We start from the raw sequence: 21,738 nt of genomic DNA, 5'->3' as shown, positions 1-21,738 counted from the left end.
CAATTTGGAAATATACTTCCCTGGTCGGCCTAAGGTCGGGAAAATCAGTCTATCAGCCCTAATTGACAAGTATATAAACTACATTTTTCTCTCTCATTTGGCATGAGAAGGACATATGTGAAAAGCGTGGAAACTATACTCAAGCATTCAAGCATTCAAGCAATTGATCATTCCAAGTCTCCATTCAAGGCTAAGTGTTGCATTCAAGACAAGGATTCAACCATTGAAGAGGAGATCACTTATTACATGCTACATACTACAACATACAACATCTAAACCTTTGCACATAAGGATACAAACATCTTTAGAACAAGGTATTAGTACTTGTTTTACATTACAGTCATTTACATTTACAGCACTTGCTCATTTCTTGGTTAATTCCAAAACCGGGGTTTGACCTAAAGGCAAACCCCTAATCCCTAACCCCCCAATCATCTTCGCTTTTCTGTGTGTAGGTTGCAGGTACGCGGCTGAGATTGAAGATTTGGAATCCTTGTGCAGAGACGAACAGATCCCCCTTCGTTTCGCGGATTTTTCAGAGGACCGTGGTGCCGGGCGCCATCGTCCCAACAACTTTTTCTCAAATTTGCAGGACAGCGCCGTATCGACATTTTACTGCTAATTCCAGGTCCGCAGCTTCATCCTATAACCTAAACTCAGTTTATAAGCGAATCTTTATGACTTTCTATGCATCCTTAGCTTAATTTCCTTAATCAACATTCTTTACAAAAGAGGGTAGCTTTGCTTTCCAAACCCTTGAAATTCATTTAGCATCCAATCTTACATTGTGTGGGATTGAATCTTATGAGTTTCAACCCCTCTTTTGAATGTAAAGTCTTCCTCCTAAGTGAAAACCCATCGAATCCTAGCGAACCTCCCTTCTCTCTCCTCGGAGTTAGAAGAGGGGAGACCAACTAGGGTTCGACCGCGATTTTAGGAACAAATAAATCATGTCATTCATCCTCGTGCACTCAAAATAGTCAATTCACGGGTAGTCATAGGCATCTTGTGATGAATACTAAGAGGGGGGGTGAATTAGTATGCCAAAAATCAATGTACTTAAACACTTTACTAGACTAACACTAAACTGGTAAAACAATTTAGAAGACAAACCGGTTAGCACACAAGCAAACCAAATAGCAAATAATGCATTTACCCACAGAAGCACAAACACCATAACACAAGAGATTTTAACGTGGAAACCCAAATGGGAAAAACCATGGTGAGATGAAACTCACAAGTAACTAGCTGCAGAATAGGAACCATACCAGTTAAGGTCATACAATGTTCTTTACCAGAACAGATCCTGTTAGGAATCTCAATCTCTGTTAGGAGATAAGTCCGATTAAAGACTACCTTGCTAGAGGATTTTAGATCCACAGATGTGAACCACCTTGTTAGAGGATTTACAAAAGGCTTTTTGGGCCTACCTAGTTAAGGGCTTCAGGCTTGTCAAAGATGTGAGTAATCAACAAGTGAGTGATCTAGCAAATAGCACAGATTGCTTGGTTAGATCCTTGATAGTTCATTCCTAATGCATTCCAGCATTACTTTAGTCTTCAACACATTTACACTCTACTTTCTCTAACAGACTTGAACTTCTCTTCTGTGTTCTCACTTACAAAAACTCTTCAACCACCTTAAACCCTAGCAGCAACCTAAAACCCTAGACATGATGTCCTTATGAAGGAATCTGGTTTCATGTCGGTCCAATAGGATTACAATACAATTTCCTAGGTTCAATGCATCTAGACACATTTTGTAACATGACACAAAAAACACCGTTAAAGTGTCGACACCGCCAAACAATTAGTGGATGGTAACTCATCACAAAATGTTGGTTGGTAATTCATCACAAAGTATTACCGGTTTATATAAAATACCGGTTTAAGCGAAATACCGGTTGCCGGTTTGACAAAATGAAGACTGGGAAATATGAGTTGTGTCACTTCGTTCCTTCATACTGCTTGGGGTCTTCATATCGCTTCAGATCGGTAAACACTTTCTGCAAAACACCGATAGTCTAAAGACTATAATACATCATACCGATTGGAACAAATACCGGTTGAGCTTTAACTCATACATACAAAAAGTGATCTCATAGCAAGTGTGTGTCCATCAATGACAATCACAACATAATCATAAAAAAAGCCAACAATCTCCCCCTTTGGCATTGATGGCAACACTTAGGAAAATTTTGACATCTAAGTGTTTTACAACAAAAATATGCCATAAATCAAAATTACTCCCCCTAAGCATATACACTATCCCTTTTGTAGAAAATACAATGTATACTACTTCTTAATAGAAATAACATGAAAGTATACATCAAAACATTCAAAATTTATACTTCTCCCCCTTTGCCAACAATGACAAAAAGAACATTGCAGACTAACCCCTGTTTCATTAAAATAATAAGTGTTTATGACAGTAAAGAGTAAAACTTGTCAAACACAGATTTAAAGTCCTGCAAAAATTTCTTCATGGATAGGGACCATGAGTCAAGTAGGGAGGTAGCCACTTCTTTCTCTGTCTGCATCTGGGATACCTATTCTTCTATGGCATCTATCGTGCTCATCTCTTGAGTGACCGTTAGGGCATCAAGATTTAGATAACACTTCTGGAGAATTTGCAGTCTTGGTAGTAGGACCAGTTAAAGTTCCTACAAATTATGTGTCTGGTTGCTTATCTCTGCCTCTAGTCTTGCAGACTGCAATTGAAGCTGGTGAACAGTTTATCCATAGGTGGAGAAGGAGTCATAGGGCATCTTGAAGGTGCTAATAAATGACTGCATATCAGATTGCAGTTTGTCCTTCTGAGTGAGCACATCATCACAAAATAACTGAGGTTGGCAAATCTTGTTGAGTAGTAGATTTCCCTCATTCATTGCACCTCTAATATCCTTTTGTGCCTTCTGGAGATCAAACCAGAGCTCTGTTAGCTTTTTCACCAGGGTAGTGTCTAGAGCCTTTTGATGTGCCTTCTTGGCGTTTGCTTTTGCGACCTCTTCCAAGCTTTGCACCTAATCATCGACAACTACACATAGAAGCTTCAGTTGTGCAAGTGAGGAATCGGTACTAGGAAGGTTCGTACCAGGTATCAAACCAGTAAGAGTGTCCACCGCAGCTTGGATAACATCTTCCTCCTTTTTCCTCCTTAGAGCATCCAATCGCTCTTGAGCGAGCTTAATGCTCTGCAACAACTCCGATTCATTAGTAGACTAGAGGTCAATAGGACTAGTAATTGCAGTCGGTTTAGCCTTACTACCGGTCACCATTGGAGTCTCCATCTGTGTGCTCTTTTCAGCTGCTTCCTTGTCCTTGGATTTTTGCTCTTCTTGAGCCTTTCTCTGCTCCTCTTCTTCTTTCTTTCTTTTCTCTTCTTCTTGTCTCTTCTCTTCATCTTTTCGCTTCTTCTCTTCTTCATCCTTCTTCTTCTCCTCTTCCCTCTTCCTCTTTTCCTCTTCATGTTGCTTCTTTTCTTCTTTAGCCTTCTTTTCCTATCCTATTCCTTTTGATGGTGTATCCTGAGCAACATTTTCACCATCTAAGGCGTCAACATCAATGGGGTCCATTTGTTCAGTGACCGGTTCTTCTTCACTGTTATACACCTCATCCAGTTTGCCAGTTTTCGGTTCTTGCTCAGCTTTTATGTTGGCTTTAGCCACTTGATGCATCTTAAGAGCTTCTTGAGCATGAGTATGTGTATCCTTGATCACTTCTTTACCCTTTCCTTCCAGTAACAGGAGTCTTCTTCTTCTCATGAAGAAGAGGCCTTTGTATTTATTCAAAACTTTGAAAAGTTCTGAATTTGATACATCAAGAAAATGTTGAGCAAATATTTCCTCCCTTATTTCTTGTTCCTTTTCTATGGCAATGCGCCATTTATTGTCTAAAGAATTATACAAAGAATTCGGTGTCTCAGATCTAATTTCTGAAGGCGACCGGTCATTAACACACACATACTTAATGATTTCCTGTTCAACTTCTTCTTTTTCTTCATCATTGAAGTCATCAAAACAATCAATTAAATCATTTAGCACTTTTCTCCTAATATTCTTTATAGTTCTTTGACAATGTGTCAAAGGTTTGTAAGAAGAAATGTCAATATTTACCGGTGCAGATGATGTCGGTTCATTCTTTGTCTTTTTCTATGTTTGCCTAGTCTTGTTCTTTGTTTGCCTAGTCTTCTTCTTAGGTGGTTCTTCTGACATAGTTTCTTCTGATTCAGGTGTATTGCTTTTTGTTTTCCGCTTCCTCTCGAAGACTTTTGCAGGTGCCGCTTTCGGTTTCTTCTTAACTGGTGACCACTTGGTCACTTTGGGACTGGCTGGAGTAACCGGTGCCAATGCTGAAGGCACTGCCTTTCCTTTCTTTTCTAAGGGTTCTGCAACCGGTGTAACCCTTTCTAAATAGGTGTCGGTTATCTTTGCCTTAGGATCAAGGGGTGAGGCAATTAGGGTGGAAGCATACCCGTCTAACATATCATTCATTACCTCATAGCCCATAGGCTCTACTTCTTCCTGTCTGGGCTCAACAACCTCCATTATGCATTCATCCACTTTGATGGTGAAGCAGATGTCTTCCTCATACTTTTTGACTAAATCACCAGATATTCTTATCCTTTGGCTCATCTTGCGTCTGAACTCATCAAAGTATTTGTTCACCACTTTCAGATAGCGGGTTCCAACCGCTTGTAGGCTTTCCTTGATTTGTTTTGTTACCAGTTGGTCGGCAGACCATTGAATATCACCTACTCCTGGAAAGTAGCCTTGGAAGTAAAAGAACAACCCAATCGGTAGTTGTCCGAACTTGAATCTCAGTGCATTGTCCTGTTTGATCGACTTAAGATTCAACATAAGTTGTCTTTGCATATAGGTGCACAGATCAAATGATGCATCTTCTTTGATCATCCTGTAAGCGGCATTTACCACTACAGCAGAGACATAATTAATTATGATGGCAGAGAACGTCTGGTAAGCTATCATCATGCAGGCATACTTGACCAGATCATCCTTGATTGAGTTGACGGTCATACCATGTGAGTTGCTCACAGAACCGGTGAGCTTGGACATTTCAGTCTTGCTGACCTTCCTTAGGGCTGGCACTTCCCCTGTATTGCAGAAACTAGTGATAGCATGAATCGCTTCAGGTGTGATATCATGCATCCACTCTAAGTACATCTTGTCACCGTGTACCCTGCTTAGAATAATGCGAATGTGATCATTTGAAAATTCTTCAAGAAAGTAAACTGCATTTTGAAGTTTCTTCTTTTCCAGAATGCTGAATTTCGGTTTAATCTTCTTATCCTTTCCACATAATAAGCTCAGCTAGGAATGGATTACAAGAGACCCTAGGTCTTCGATTTTGCAGTCTATGTAATCAGAAATCCCTTCTTCTACTATAACACCAGCCGGTACTTGAGACAGGGCATTGTATTTCGACTTATGCTTAATGAAGTCCATAGAATCAACAGTTGCACTAGAACTATCATGAGATGCGGAAGCCATGATAAACGAAGAATTATGAGAAATACCTTCGCAAATTGAAATTTAGGGCTTCGCAATTTGAACTTCTCTCCACACTCCTTCGGTTACTGAAATACCGCTTTTCGTTCTACACTCCTTCAATGGTTGTTTGCTTCAGATTCTTCTTTGGGAATTTGATAAATTGTTTGATTCGCAGTGTAAATCACTTTCCTTCGCTCTGCACTTGAAAAACTTCTTCACTCAAAAAATGATAAGTGAGAAATGATTTGAAAATACCTTTTAAACAGGTTCTCCACCTACCATAATAAATGCTCCAATATTAGGGCGTAAACCCTAATTTGCCTTTTACCATTTCCGGTCTTCTGCTGACTGACAAGTATCTCATACCGATTAAGGTCTTTTACCGGTGTAAATCGGGGGTTCGAAGTGTTTCGCCGTTTGCTCCCCCTAAGCTTTTTTGATGCTTAGTTTGTCGGTTACATGATTTCCACAATGGGTGCAGAAACCAGTTCTTCTTGCAACACTCCTGGTTTCTTTTTCTAGGTTTTGTTCATATTCGCTTGAACAGTGTCAATATCAATCTTTCCTTTCGGAGTGACCGGTATGTCATCTGATATGTTCTTTCTTGTTCTGTAGAAACTGACAATGTGACCCAGTTTGTTGCAATGATAGCAGACCATTCTAGGTGCTCTCCAAGGTCCATTATTCATGTTACCATTCTTCCTTCTGCATGTTGCAGTAGTGTGACCATGACAATGACAGATCAAACAACTTGCTCTCCATCCAATTGCCGCTTGATAGCCACCACTTCCTGACTGATGATTAAAGGTATTAAACCAGTTCGGATTCCGGTTCACAAAAGGTTCCGAACCAACTCCTTGAGTCCTCTAAGGATATCTTTTAGTGTTGTTCATAACAGACCTGCATTCAGATGCTCTATGCCCAAACTTGTTGCATGCATAATAATTACCATTGAACTTATTGGATCTAGGTACATTGTTCATAAAATAAGGAAAATTATTGTAGGCTTTGCTCCTACATACATTGGCAGTATGTCCTTCTTTAAGATAGTTAAAGCAAATAGGTTTAAACTTTTGCTTACCTTTACCTTTGAATGCCTGTTGCTTCTTTGATGCTTCAGCACTTGCACCAGAGGTCTCACCTTGCTCATGACTAGAGTAACCAAGTCCATCAGTATTCTTGATAAGTTTGGCCGATTCAAGCTTTTGCTCTAGCTTAACAGTACTCTTGTTGAACTTAGCAAGTATTTCCTTTGACTTGGAGAGTTCTTTGGAAATAGTAGCATTTGTTTCCATCAAGTTTGCATTTTTAGAGATGGCTATGTTTAGTTCTCCTTGCATATCTTCCTTTTCCACTTTGCTCGCATGGAGTTGAGCGGTTAGGGCACTGATTTCTTGCTTCAGCTTGGAGATTTCATGATCTTTGTCTTTTACCAGGTCTTCAGCTTTCCTTCGGTTCTCAAGCTCTTGGCACATTCAAATAGTCAGTCCTTCCAACTCTTTTCTCAGGTTGGAATTGGATTCATTCAGCTTTTCTACTTCTTGAATCAGAGTTTCCATGTCCGCTTCATCAAAAGAACTATTTTCAGATAGCTCTGTCAGTTTTTCAGCATGTTCTCTCCTTTTTGCCTAAGAGGCCTTATATTTGACCATAAGATCATCATAGGCTTTCTCAGACTGAGTGAGTCGATGAGTAAGTTCCCTCATAGTGTATTCCCCCATATCTCTTTCCAAGTGGTTAAACTTATAGAAAGGTTGGCTCTGATACCAATTGATGAATACTAAGAGGGGGGGGTGAATTAGTATGCCAAAAATCAATGTACTTAAACACTTTACTAGACTAACAGTAAACCGGTAAAATAGTTTAGCAGACAAACAGGTTAGCACACATGCAAACCAAATAGCAAATAATGCATTTACCCACATAAGCACAAACACCATAACACAAGAGATTTTGATGTGGAAACCCAAATGGGAAAAACCACGGTGAGATGAAACTCACAAGTAACCATCTGTAGAATAGGAACCAGACCGGTTAAGGTCAGATCAGTTAAGGTCATACAATGTTCTTTACCAGAACAGATCTTGTTAGGAATCTCAATCTCTGTTAGGAGATAAGTCCGATTAAAGACTACCTTGCTAGAGGATTTTAGATCCACAGATGTGAACCACCTTGTTAGAGGATTTACAAAAGGCTTTTTGGGCCTACCTGATTAAGGGCTTCAGACTTGTCAAAGATGTGAGTAATCAACAAGTGAGTGATCTAGCAAATAGCACAGATTGCTTGGTTAGATCCTTGATAGCTCGTTCCTAATGCATTCCAGCATTACTTCAGTCTTCAACACATTTACACTCTACTTTCTCTCACAGACTTGAACTTCTCTTCTGTGTTCTCACTTACAAAAACTCTTCAACCACCTTAAACCCTAGCAACAACCTAAAACCCTAGACATGATGTCCTAATGAAGGAATCTGATTTCATGTCAGTCCAATAGGATTACAATACAATTTCCTAGGTTCAATGCATCTAGACACATTCTGTAACACGACACAAAAAGCACCATTAAAGTGTCGACACCGCCAAACAATCGGTGGATGGTAACTCATCACAAAATGCCGATTGGTAACTCATCACAGAGTATTACCGATTCATACAAAATACCGGTTTAAGCAAAATACCGTTTGCCGGTTTGACAAAATGAAGACTGGAAAATATGAGTTGTGCTGCTTCGTTCCTTCATACCGCTTCAGATCGGTAAACACTTTCTGCAAAACACCGATAGTCTAAAGACTATAATACATCATACCGGTTGGAACAAATACCGGTTGAGCTTTAACTCATACATACAAAAAGTGATCTCATAGCAAGTGTGTGTCCATCAATGACAATCACAACATAATCATCAAAAATGCAAACATCTTGCAATAACACCCAGGTCTCACTACTAATTTGCACTCATCCCCTACTCTTATATTTTCATATCTTCAACTTCATGCATACACATACTTATATCTGCATATATATATATATATATATATATATATATATATATATATATATATATATATATATATATATATATATATATATATATATATATATAGATGCATATATCTGCATATGCATATATATAACTGCATATGCAAATATATATCTGATATATATGTGTGTGTGTGTGTGTGTGTGTGTGTGTGTGTGTGTGTGTGTGTGTGTGCGCGCATATATCTATATGCATATATTTGCATGTGTGTGTGTGTGTGTATATATATATATATATATATATATATTCTCATCTATGATAAACACAGACTCTTAGGATATCCAGATCATATTTTCATATGCTATCCTCAATTGACATAGTATATGAATAATCAATAGTATTAATTTTTTAATTTAAGTTCAATTTAGTTTAATATATATAGATATGTATATATGAGCATATAAATACATATATACATGTATATATGTATATATATGTATATATATATATATATGTGTGTGTGTGTGTATGTATGTATCTATACATATATATACATATATATATGTGTTTGTGTGTGTGTGCATTCATATATATCCATATACATATATATTTCATTTAGAATCATAAATTTAGATATATATTTATCTATTCTCTTTGGTATATATATATATATATATATTTAGATGTATTCTTACACAACCTTCTCATCTATTTGATTTAAAACCTCTATTATGGCGACATCTATAGAGGCATTGATTTGACCTTCCTTGTCTTGTGCACTAGCTATGATCAGTACGCAGAGAGTTCAATTAATCCCATCGATATTAATTACCTTGATATCGGAGATCATCCTTCATCATTTTCTTTGCATCATGACCCTTCATTCCTCCCTCTCTGACACTCTTAAGCAATTAAATAGGTCCTTTTTCAAGATAATAGAGTTGTCTTTTACGACGCTTTTGTAAGCACGATTATTAAAGTAGTGGCTTCTTATATCTTCTTTTGTAGAGTAGTTGGTCCTTCTAGTGTAATATGGGTTGTCCGATGATCTGAGTGAGTTGGGCTCATTATGGACACACCCCTGAGGCTAGTTGGGCTTAAGAGACAAATGGCATTTACAGGGGACATCAAAGAAGATAGATTGAAAGATATTCTTGTCTTCCCTAATGTCTTGGTTGTTCGGGCGGTTAAGAAAATATTAGGGGAAGGGTATATCAAGAATGAGGACCGAACTAGGGCCAACTTTGATATAGCTGCAATGTTTCTTGCAGTGGCCATGCACTTTGAGAAGGATAGGGAGGCGGTTATGAAATTATGTCACAGTGTCTTCAAGAAGGAATTGTTGGCAAATTGGATAGGGTTGTCATCAATGTGGATGAGGATTTAACTGTCCCTAAGCCTCGAAACTATGATAGGTTCATATGGAAGAACAAAATGGTGCCAAGATTTCCAATCTTGGAAATAGAAGATGAGGCTACCTTTGCGGCCTACAATCTGATAAGGCAGTAAAATTTCTTCTTCCTCATGTGGCTTCTGCATGTTAAAAAACCGCCTTGTAATAGATGGCTTGCTAACTATCTCAAGGCAGAAGACATTGAAGTAGTCCCTGATGATGTAGAGATCCCCTCTGACCCTGCCTCCGGACTAGGAGGATCCTCTATTAGTTCAAGGCCATTGGCAAGCAAGACTCAGTTGAAAAGGAGTCGGGTCTCTCCTGAGTCCTAGGACTTACTCTCTTTCTGCAGGGCAGTTTTTTTCTTTTCTTTTGGTTTACTCTTAACTATATCATTTCTCTTGGCTCCGACAGGACACCTTTGATACCTAATGACTACTTTTGCTTTAAGTTCAGTTGAAAGTAATATAGACATATGTATGTTTATGTTACTATTATATTTAGCTTAGCTGTGTTGTTAGTTTGTTTATTGTCCAACTTTGTGTTTCTTTCGCCTCAAATTTAATTAATTGTCTTCTCTGATTTAGGTACATTCTTAGAGTTTTGCATATACATATATGGTTGATATATAGATTCATGCAGCTATATTCAAAATGTGGTTTATTCACCCTCTCGACGCTTGCTCTGGCGTGATCCCCTGCATGCATGTCTTTGCTCTTAATCAGAGTTCTTTTTCTTTTCTGTATGTGTATATATATATATCTACATATATATATATATATATATATACATACATACATATGTATATATATATATGTATATATACATATACATATATGTATATATATATATGTATACATATATGTATATATACATATATATCTATATATATGTATACATATATGTATATATACATATATATCTATATATATGTATACATATATGTATATATACATATATATCTATATATATGTATATATATATATATGTATGTATATGTATATATATATATATATATATGTATGTATATGTATATATATATATATGTATGTATATATGTATATGTATGTATATGTATATATATGTATATATGTATATATGTATATGTATATATGTATGTATGTATATGTATCTATGTATATGTATGTATATGTATGTATACATACATATACATAGATACATATACATATATACATATATACATACATACATATACATACATACATATACATACATACATATATACATATATACATATATATACATATACATACATATATATCTATATATGTATGTATGTATGTATGTATGTATACATGTCTATGTGTGTGTGTGTGTATATATATATATATATCTTTTGTTTTGTATATATAGTTGTCTTTATCCTCTCATCCTTGTAGGTAGATGTAGGCTAGGATTTTCACTTCCTTTATTAATTTTCCTTGGCTAGGTCCCCTAAATTTGTCTACGATTGTCACGACCCTAGACTGGGTTATGCTATGGATACATAGATTTGGCAATTAAATCTTTCTTTGGGTCTCACTTACCTTGATTTCTCTTCAATGCATCGATAAGTTTTTGTCAGCCAGGTTTGAGAGTATATTGATCTATCTTGTTTTGAGATCTTCGGGTATGTTCATGTTGGTATTAAGACAAAACAAGGGAATTTATCAATTTTGGGTTACAGTTGCTCGTAATTCTTAATTGAAACTAGCCTAACAGTGTGTAGGAAGAATGTGGTTTCTGTTTTGGCAATTTGACTTTGCAGGATTCAGGTGGAGGTCTTCGTCATGTCTTACTCAGAACAACACCATCTCAATATGAGAAGAATATGACTTCATTGCAGTCAAATTATGCATCCATCAACAATGGAACGAATATGGTGTACTTGACAAGAATTATCAATTGTAATTTTCAGAAATGGCATCTGGCCATTTATTGTATTACTTGATTATTTTCAGGAATTATATTTCCTTGGGCAAGACCAGAGGTTTTCTTCGCCCGATTCTTTCATATCGGTGCCCACATTGAATCGGGTTGTAAACTTTCATGTATTTTCATTTTATTAATACAATTATTCAGCCATGGCCTATTATCCATCAAAAAAAAAAAGTCCAAATAAATGTGAAAAAAATACTTTCAATAAACACTGCAAATAAATGTGCCACATTTAGCCACCAAGTTCTTAGTGCTTCCAATAAATGTCCTTGTGATGAAATAAATCCATTTGACAATTGTTCACTTGCAAAAACAAATTTCAAGGCTAAAACAACACAGTACGAATGAATACTTGTTAAAAACCACATGATCATTTGCAAATTCCTTATACCTCATTATAGACACATAATTTTGTCCACTAAATTAAATAAATATTTAATATTTATTTAAAACACGAATGTTCTTCTATTAATTAAATTTACATTTAATTGATTCATTTCAACCTTATTCTACTATTTTATTTAAATAAATTTCATAAATTGATTTAAATTAAAATTACTAACTAAAGTCCAACTATTAAATAAATCTATCAATTTATTTAATTACCCCCTTTTCTCCCATTTAAATAAATTAAACATTTATTTAAAAAATCCCCAATTAGAATCCCTACTTAAATAAATAAATATTTATTTAAAATACTCATCCAATGTAAGTTGCACATTTAATTAAAATAAATGATTTTTATTTTAATTAAAATCCTATTTACCCTCACCCACTTGCATTCTCCTACAAAGCCCACTTACTCACTAACCCTTCTTCTAGATTCTTCTTATCCCTTCTAAATTAACCCAATCCTCCTTCTAATCACTTGCACAATCCTAATCCCAAATTAATTCTCAACCCATCATCTCACCCATTTAAGACTCTTACAAAGTCTTAAAAGCTTTCCTTCTTCAACACAATAACCCACATGGGTCTTGTCCCTTTGACCAAGGCCTAACCATGGGTAAACCTTGCAAAAGATTTTACCCATTGGATAATAGTTTTATCCAATAACTTAACCACATGAGGTTACCTTCATGTCCTCTCAATCATTTAATGCCTCTTCCCTCTCCTCTTAAGCCCTCTCATGATTCCACTTGTCACCATTGCATTGGTGGAAGTTGCAAACATGGATTGAGGATCATGCCTCTATCATGCAATCCTAGCCCTCCTTAAGCCAAATCAATCTTGACCCTTCAATCAACCATTTTGCCTATAAAAAGAACCCTCGTCCTTAAGCAAAGGGGGGGCATTTTTAAGCATTGTTATTATGCTGGCATAGATACTCACATTGAGCTTTCTCATAGCAATTCCATTTGTACATTTGCATAACAATATGAGTTCATTTTCAACCATTCAATCCTTCATTTGGCATCCATGGCTACATGCAAAAAATTGAGAGCTACACTCAAGCAAGTATTTGGATCTTGGAGAGGAGAAGAACAAGGGTGAGTTATCAAGAGCACAATGGGAGCATCTTAGGGAGTCTTCTTACTCTTCTTTCACTTGTTTATGCTTCTTTTGTTTGCTTTTCATCTCCTTTGATATGCATTTGAAGGTTTTTAGAGATTGTTGTGCTTATTTGGTTTTTGGTTGAGACTAACAACACTAACTCTTTGGGCTCTTGTTTGCTTGTCCCCTTTCATGTGCATCACTCATAAAAGAAAAACCATTTTAATTTTTATTCTTATTTCTCTAAAAACCCTAACCCACCATTGACAAAAAATTCTCTTACATATAGCCATACTTCAGAATCCTTATAACTCATAAAACTGTTCCGTTTTAATAAAAAACTACAAATAAAAGTGACACATTCACCAACCAAGTGCTTAGTATTTCCAATAAATGTCCATAATAACTATGTAATTTTATTTTTCTCCCTTATTTCTCAAAAACCTTAACCCACCATAGCTGAGAATGCCTCTTACAAATTGCCATAATTTGTGAAAATGCAACAATGATCAAGGGCAAAACAATGAAATAAATACCATTTATGAACAAATGGAAGCTAGCAAGCAAGCCTTTGTAGACATTTAATGTAATTAGTTAGTCAAAAAACATTGTGAACAAACCTTAATTAGAAAACAATACTTTCAATAAAAACTTCAAATAAATGTGAAAACAATGCATGTGACAACTGTTTGCTCGCAAAAACAAATTCCAAGGCAAAATAGTTGTAAAATCCTTATATCTCATAAAAACCATTTCGTTTTAATTTTTATTCTTATTTCTCGAAAAACTGTACCCACCATTGATGAAAACATCTCTTACAAATAGCCATAATTCAAAATCCTTATACCTTAATAAAAACTACAAAAAAATGCCATATTTGCCTACCACATTCTTTCGCTCACAAAAACAAATTTCAAGGTTAAAATAGTACACTGTGAAGGAATACTAGTGAAAAACCAAATCCTTATACCTCATAAAAACTATTTACATCTCTTACAATTAATAGCCATAATTCGATAAAATACAACAACGACCAAGGGTAAAACAATGTAAAATGTACCTGGATCAACAAATGCAAGCTAGGAAGAAAGCCTCAACGGTGAAATAAAAGCAACCACTTAATTAGAAAACACTACAAACAAGCCTTAATCAAAAAACAATTCTTTCAATAAACACTTCAAATATATTCCGAAACAATACTTTCAATAAACACTACAAATAAATGAGTCACATTCGGCTACCAAGTTCTTAGTACTTTCAATAAACACTGTAAATAAATGTGCCACATTCGTCCACCAAGTTCTTAGTACTTCCAACAAATGTGTGTACGATGATGTAAGTTCGTTTGACAATTGTTCGCTTGAAAAAACAAACAACTGTTCCTTTGCAAAAAATAAATTTCGAGGACACATCGCCATGCATATTGACTATTAACTTTTTGTTTAAAAAAACAAATTTTGAGGACACGTCGGCACCCATCTTTGAGATGTGCGCTGTCAAAAAATGCGACAAGAAAAGGCTTTCCTTGGTCGGTGTCACTTTTTTGAGCTATTAGCCCAAACAAATAGCCTATCTACTAATTAATGCCTCCTATACAATCTACGTATCTTTTTGCATTTTTCTTGTGGCCTACTAACTTAGTGGATATTATATTACTACCATCTACAAGATCACAAGTAGATATTTTCTCAAAATCTCTTAATGAAGGTGATCATTTCTAGTGGAAAACCTAACAAGACGAAGAATTTGAGGTTGTTGTAGAAGATTTATAGTTCTCACTTAGAGCCTTCTTATGCTATTACAAGTACTTAGGGATCCAAATTTGGTTTCATCCTGCCAATCTTAGCCATTTGGTTCTTAGTTTGGGCCACAAAGTGTTAACATGAGTGTAAGACCAAACCCTAAATTTGCACCTTCTAGCGGCAAAGTAAAAACTTCAAGCCCTTACTCATCCACTCAATAATTTTCTTCCAACAATGGGGCTCATTATGTCACATGTACAAGATCAAAATCAATTGGATCAATGAAACGATTCCCATGTTTATCATTTTCATTGGGCACGACTTCAAGCATTCACTTTCTTCTTCCAAACTGTTGAGCATGGCTTCAAGAATGCTTATAGCATTGCCAAATGTCTATATTACATTGATATCTTCTCACGATTGCTCAATCCATTGATGACAAAGACTATCACCATGATTATGCACCCAACAATTAAATTACTCCATTGCCAATATTACGATTGCTTTGATACCATATGATGGAAAAATGATAAACACTTGATGTTTTATTCAGTACATCAGAGAACATTTTATACAATGCATGGTAGTTATATAGTTGATAGTTAGACAGTTACCAACCAACTGCAATGTAATACTAATTAACGCTAACATTCCACAATTGCACCGCCAATGTATTGTCTCATTGGTTCATTTGTTGAGGCCTTGTCTAGTTTGGACTTTGGTGTGTGACTTTTTCCACCCACCTAGTTTATGGAGTAATATTAATCTTTTTCTTAGAGTAATATAAGAAACTTATTCATCAAATTTATATTAATGATTTGTTGTGGTTTTTATTTTTAATTACTTTTTCTTTCTCTTTATTTTTATTTTATGATGTCTTTATAATTACAACAAATAACCTTATGTTGTGGCTATGTACATACAATTGCTATCTTTTACCTTAAATTTGACAACCATTCAATAAAAATAGTTCTTAAGTAAAATATAAAGTAAATAAACTATATTTTTTTTAAGTAATAAAATACAAATAAAATTTACTTGTTTTTCACTTGTACTTAAAATAGAAACCTCCAAAATGATATCTCTAACATAAATTTATCTAAAACATATATACTAATTTTTACATCTATTTTAAGCTAGACATCCTCATTTGTTTAACAAATTAATTAAAATAAATAATTAAGTGGCTTTCTTTGTGTGAAAGCTTGCGACTAGAAAAGTTATCTCACATCTTAAACCACTCAACTATCGCTATGAAACAACTTAACAATAGCTAAAAACAATATGCCTGAAATATCTTTACTACAAAAAGTTCAATCATTCCTTGCATAGTATCTAAAAAAAATTCTGTTTTTATAAGATTTTGTTATACTTTTCTTACAAACTCTACTCATATTTTCTCATTATTCTATTATTATCTATTATTTACCTATTCACAAAGACTTACACCTATTATTATATGAAAAAATCTTAAATTTACTAAATAAGTTTCTAAATTAATACACTAATATATATTATATATTAATATTAAATGATAATCAATTAATAATTACTAAGTAATAATAAACATTTAAATTTTAAAATTATATATATTATGACAATTTTCTATAACAATCTTATTAAATATATTTAAAAAATTAAATTGACTAAGTTTCTAAATTCATATATAAAAAAATAGAATATATTGTAAAAATTCATATTAAAATATTTTATCAATTATATTCTATCATTTTATGACAAGTTTCTAAATTCATATGAAAAAATAGAACTATTCTAAAAAATCATATTAAAATATTATAAAATTAGAAACAACTACATCCTTCCATATTCTAAATCCTTCCATTTCAAAATATTCTAAACAAATTTGTATTTTTATAATAAACATTCTAAACTAATATATATATTACTTATTATATTTTTTTACGGTTTATTTATAATTTGAAGTGTCATCTATACGGTTTTAGAAAAAAATAACATGTCAATGCACACGTTCTACTAATTTTTTAAGCTGTCGAATACGGTTCAAAGTGAAAAAACGGCCATTTTGCCTGTCAAATTCCAGCCTGCTTGCACCTATTAATGATACAAGTGCTAATGTAAACTCTCCTCCTCGAAACTCTATCTATACTGAAACATCAATAAAAACAAAACTATATATATATATATATATCAAAAAACTTGTGCAAAACGATTATTCTCCTTTCTATTTGGAGGGCCAAGCCATCCTTGGCTTTGTGCCTCATTTTCCCACAATCACTTACAGGTCCCGTGTTCGAAACCCCGCGAGGCCTTCTGGGACTTAATTCTTGATCTTTTATCACGAGGATAAAAAGGAAAAGAAAGAGAGCCCGACGAAATTCCGACTGAGACTGCTATGTTAAAATCTGAAAAACTCAAGCATGAGCAATGGCGGATCAGCAGCAGCAGAAACAGAAAAAGCAAAGAATGAGAAAAAACCGTTGGAAACCGGCGCGGACGCATTCGGGCGTGCGATTGCCCGCATTGCAGTGGGGCAGATATGCGAAAGCGCGGGTTTTCAGTCATGCCAGGAGTCCGCTCTGGAAGCCCTCGCGGACATTGCAGTGCGGTACCTCGGTGACCTCGGCAAGTCAGCGCACTTTTATGCTAATCTGGCTTGCCGCACTGAGTGCAATGTCTTCGATGTAATTCAGTCGTTGGAAGACATGAACCACCCTCAGGGTTTTGTAGGCGCCTCTAACATTCTGTCCCGTCGTCTCTCCGCTTCCGCAACGGTGAAGGATATCATTCATTACACTAACAGGTTAGCCATATTTTATCATATTCTTAAAATTAATTCTTTGCTAATTGGATGGTTCCTGACGGAATTTTAAACAAAATATCTGCATATTGAAAGGATTGGAGTTATCCTAAAGTTAGCTCAAATGAAACTTCTTGACGGAGCTGTGCAAAGGCTAGCTCCAGTAGAAGTAGGAAAAAATATTCAGGAAAGATGGGGAGGGTTTCGGAAAGGATTTTTCCTTTGAATTCTAAAAGAAATACTTTGCTTTTTGACTCGTCGCCTTTTTATCCGTTGGTGGAGATTTTCTCTTATGAAGTTCTAGATTAGCTCACCTCTCCACAGCTTGAATTTGGTTCGTTGTTCTACGAAATTTTAAAACATATTATTTTTTAACTAAGGAAATTAGCTCTAATAGAAATTCATAGGGAAATATATTCAACAATTAAGGGAGAGAATTAAAGAAAAGATCTTTTATTTGAATTTGGAACTGCATTGCGGTTGATGCTAGATCCGTTTTGCATTTTTGGACTAATCAGCTATGTACTTCTCATCTTATTCAATGAAAAATCTTATATTGAACTCTTGACTTTGTTATCTTCTTTTAACAAAAAATTAGCTTTAATCGAACTTCGTAAGGAAAAAAAGTTAAGTAATGATAAGAGAGATATAAAAAAGAGATTATTTCTTTGAATTCAATCTTATATTGAACTCTTGACTTTGTTATCTTCTTTTAAGAAAAAATTAGCTTTAATCGAATTTCATAAGGAAAAAAGTTCAGTAATGGTAGGAGAGATATAAAAAAGAGATTATGTCCATTGCGATTGATACCTGGTACCTTTTTTACTTTTGGACTCATCATCCATGTACTTGTCTTTGAATTCAATGAAAAATCTTTTCTGTAACTTCAAATTTTGTTATTTACTACTGAATACTTGTCCATATGAAGTTCAGTATTTACCAACATTTGCACAGCTCTGAGTATTTGGCTCTCTTAAACAAATTTACAAAAATATTATTTGTCAATTTAGGAAAGGTTCACTAAATTTATAGATTGCGAGAGATTAGCATGTAATGCCATGATACTTGTTTTATCAGGATGGGTTTATTTTTCGTAGGTTTATTTAAATGATTTGATTCCTAAAAACAGGTCGGAAGAAATTCCCTTTGCGAGACCTGTGCCCCATTTTCCTGTTGCGAAGAAAAGGGAACTTATGCCTAGTTTTGCACAGATGGGGGAAGCACCACCTAGTTCTCAAATACCACAGTGGCTGCCTGCATTTCCTGATCCACATACTTATGTGCATACACCTGTCTGGAACGAGCGGAAGTCAGATCCTAGGATGGATAAAATTGAGCAGGCTAGGCAAAGACGTAAGGCAGAAAGGTCATTATTGAATTTACAGCAGCGGTTGGCATGTGCTGGGGGACCTTCATCTTCTCAACCATTTGCTGCCCCAGTGGAAATGGATGACATTGCCAGGGCCAAAGGGAAAAGTCTTCAACATCCTGGCCCAAACCTGAACCCTAATTCAAACCCTACCGTAAACCCTACCAATAATTCAATTACTAACCCATTTCTGGCACCACCTGTGAGTGCAGAGGAGAGAGCTGTTAGCCCTGTTCGAGTCCCAGAGCAGATTTCATTCAAGGCTGGCGATCGGAATTGGGGGGGTGGGACTGAAAAAGGACTAAAAATGCCTTCAGTTTTGGAGGCCTTTGCACCTGCAATTGAGGCTGCCAAGCAGGGGCTTGACTGTGCCAATGAGCTGGCTGGAGGTGCTTCTAGAGGGGTGCAAGTTTTGCCTGATGAAAGGCCACTAGTGCACTTCAAATTTGATTTTGGGAAGAAGGCAGCTTTTGCTTCTCATGTGGCTTCTGCTGGGGTTAGGAACAGTGGGGTGCCCCTACCTGGACACTGGTTCGGTAGGGATGAGGAGAAGGATGAGAAGAAGAGGCGAGCAGAGCAAATACTGAAGGCGGCCATGGAAAACCCTCAGGACCTGGCACAAGTATGAGAAAGGATTTTTTTGGAGTCTGCAGCAATGCTTGTAAGCAATTTGTACTCCTTAATTCTTAATCATCTATTTTTGGACAGCTTTTAGGCAGAACTACGAAGAAACAAAACTTTCGAATTCAGCATGATTGTTATTTATGCAAAAGTTTTTGTTCTTTATGCCCAACTGTCCCTTTAAAATGACTTCTGTTTGAGAAGGCATAAAAGAATGAGTGTATCTTTGTCAAATTTTAACTTATATCCAAGGAGGTCAACAGGTTGCTGTGCATATGCAGCAAAGTTTATGTGCTTTCGTCTGAGTCAGTGGGATTGGCTTGTTTTCCTTTCAAGCAGAAATTGATCATTCTACATCTGGTTGAGTACAGGCTGCCTCTGGCAATTCTTTTAGCAATGGTTCCCAACAGTTGTTCTCTATATAAAATATACGTGATTTAGTTCACTGAGTGCCAGTAAGTAAGATGGTGGTTCATGTATTTCCCTCATGTTAGACTGAATTTTATTTTAACATTCATATTTCTTCATTCTTAGTCTGGGCATGGTAAAGATAGTTCATGCACTTTTAATGCCATTCAATCCTATAGATCACTAGTATCACTTGGCCCAAAGTTTAACAGAATCGTTCATTACAACATAATGATGATCTGAGATCAAATATTAATCTTGCTTAATAGACTTCAATTATGGCCTTATTAAACTTCAATGATTACAAGTCATTTTTCAACTTCATTTGTAGCTTGAATATACTTATGTAACATTAAAAGTGATACTCTGTCTAGCATTGATCAGATATAAATAGAAAACATGACCACAAGGTCTTTATTGATATGCTTCAGCTGGAACTTGCTAGCCTTTATATAGCAAATTAAATTAAAAAATCATATAATTTAAAATAGATGTTATATAAATAATTGAAGTTTAATAATTAATATCTGATAAACCCTAATTAAAGCTGATAGCAACACAGATCAACTCTGACAATGTTAACAACATAAAACAACTACTTTGCAGACTGCAAAACCTGACAGCAATTTTTTTTGCTGAAATCTTTGAAATTGGTGCCATTGCCCTTCAAAATAGTCAAAGCACGAAGCTTAATGAAAAGAGTGCAGTCATGGGTATGATGGCTTAAAATAATACATAACAAACTCTATCAGAAACTGTAACTGATGCAACTACTCTTTATTTTAATAAATGTCAAAGCACTAATTCTGAAAATTTTCTGTACGAATTTCCAGGTAATTCCTGTGTTACACAGGGACGTGTCCCAACCCCTCAAACCCCCATCCCTGCTCCCTGAGGCGTTTTGGGGACGAGGGGATTTTAGGGGACATCCCTTAGCTGCCCCCACAAATTGAGAAATTATGGAAATGTCCCCAAACGTGTCCCTAAAATTGGGACAGCAGTGAACATATAAGGGTTGCCTAGCCGTCCCCAAGGTGGCTGGGGAAGTACAGCAGTTTAATAGCTATCAAATTAATCATGACAGCAGTGACAGCAACAACTGTAGTTTAACATGATTCAGATTCATAGTTAATGATATAAATTATATAACAGTTAAGTTGTTAAACGAACAGTAATAATTTGGGTTTCTGATTTTATTGTTCAGAAGAATCTCAAACTTCAAAATTATTGATATGGTATGAGAGTCAGTTATTATTGTCAGTTGCAAAAGAGTAAAGGTGCATTTGGCGTGGTCTGGTGCAGTGTGGTATTGTTGAGAAGTACAAACGGACAATTTATTTTGGAATGTGGTTGGCATGCAGACTTCTGCAGACATCATTGAACATCATTTTAACTTTGCCATGTTATATTGCTGCTGTTATACTGCTGTTCATAACTAGTAGAAATCTCCCTCTTTTTCTCTCTCTCTCTCTCTATATATGTTTAAAAAAATTATATAAAAAATT

The 21,738-nt window shown here is 35.5% G+C and overlaps 1 protein-coding gene across 1 annotated transcript; it reads left to right on the top strand.

Annotated features, from left to right (window-relative positions):
* The first annotated feature begins 17,230 nt into the window (after positions 1-17,230).
* Positions 17,231-20,270, top strand: LOC131041775 (transcription initiation factor TFIID subunit 8). Its single transcript, XM_057974976.2, has 2 exons — positions 17,231-17,838; positions 18,965-20,270. Exons 1-2 carry the CDS (start codon positions 17,456-17,458, stop codon positions 19,830-19,832), a joined length of 1,251 nt encoding a protein of 416 aa, XP_057830959.1. The 5' UTR covers positions 17,231-17,455; the 3' UTR covers positions 19,833-20,270.
* Positions 20,271-21,738: the final 1,468 nt, after the last annotated feature.

This window comes from Cryptomeria japonica, chromosome 10, assembly GCF_030272615.1.
Source record: "Cryptomeria japonica chromosome 10, Sugi_1.0, whole genome shotgun sequence".
NCBI lineage: Eukaryota > Viridiplantae > Streptophyta > Pinopsida > Cupressales > Cupressaceae > Cryptomeria > Cryptomeria japonica.
This window is presented reverse-complemented; position numbering and strand designations above follow the sequence as displayed.

Excerpts from the sequence above, each read along its gene's own strand:
- LOC131041775 (XM_057974976.2), top strand. The coding sequence starts at position 17,456 with ATGAGCAATGGCGGATCAGCAGCAGCAGAAACAGAAAAAGCAAAGAAT. Across the intron at positions 17,839-18,964 it reads ATCATTCATTACACTAACAG|GTCGGAAGAAATTCCCTTTG; the intron begins GTTAGCCATATT and ends TCCTAAAAACAG.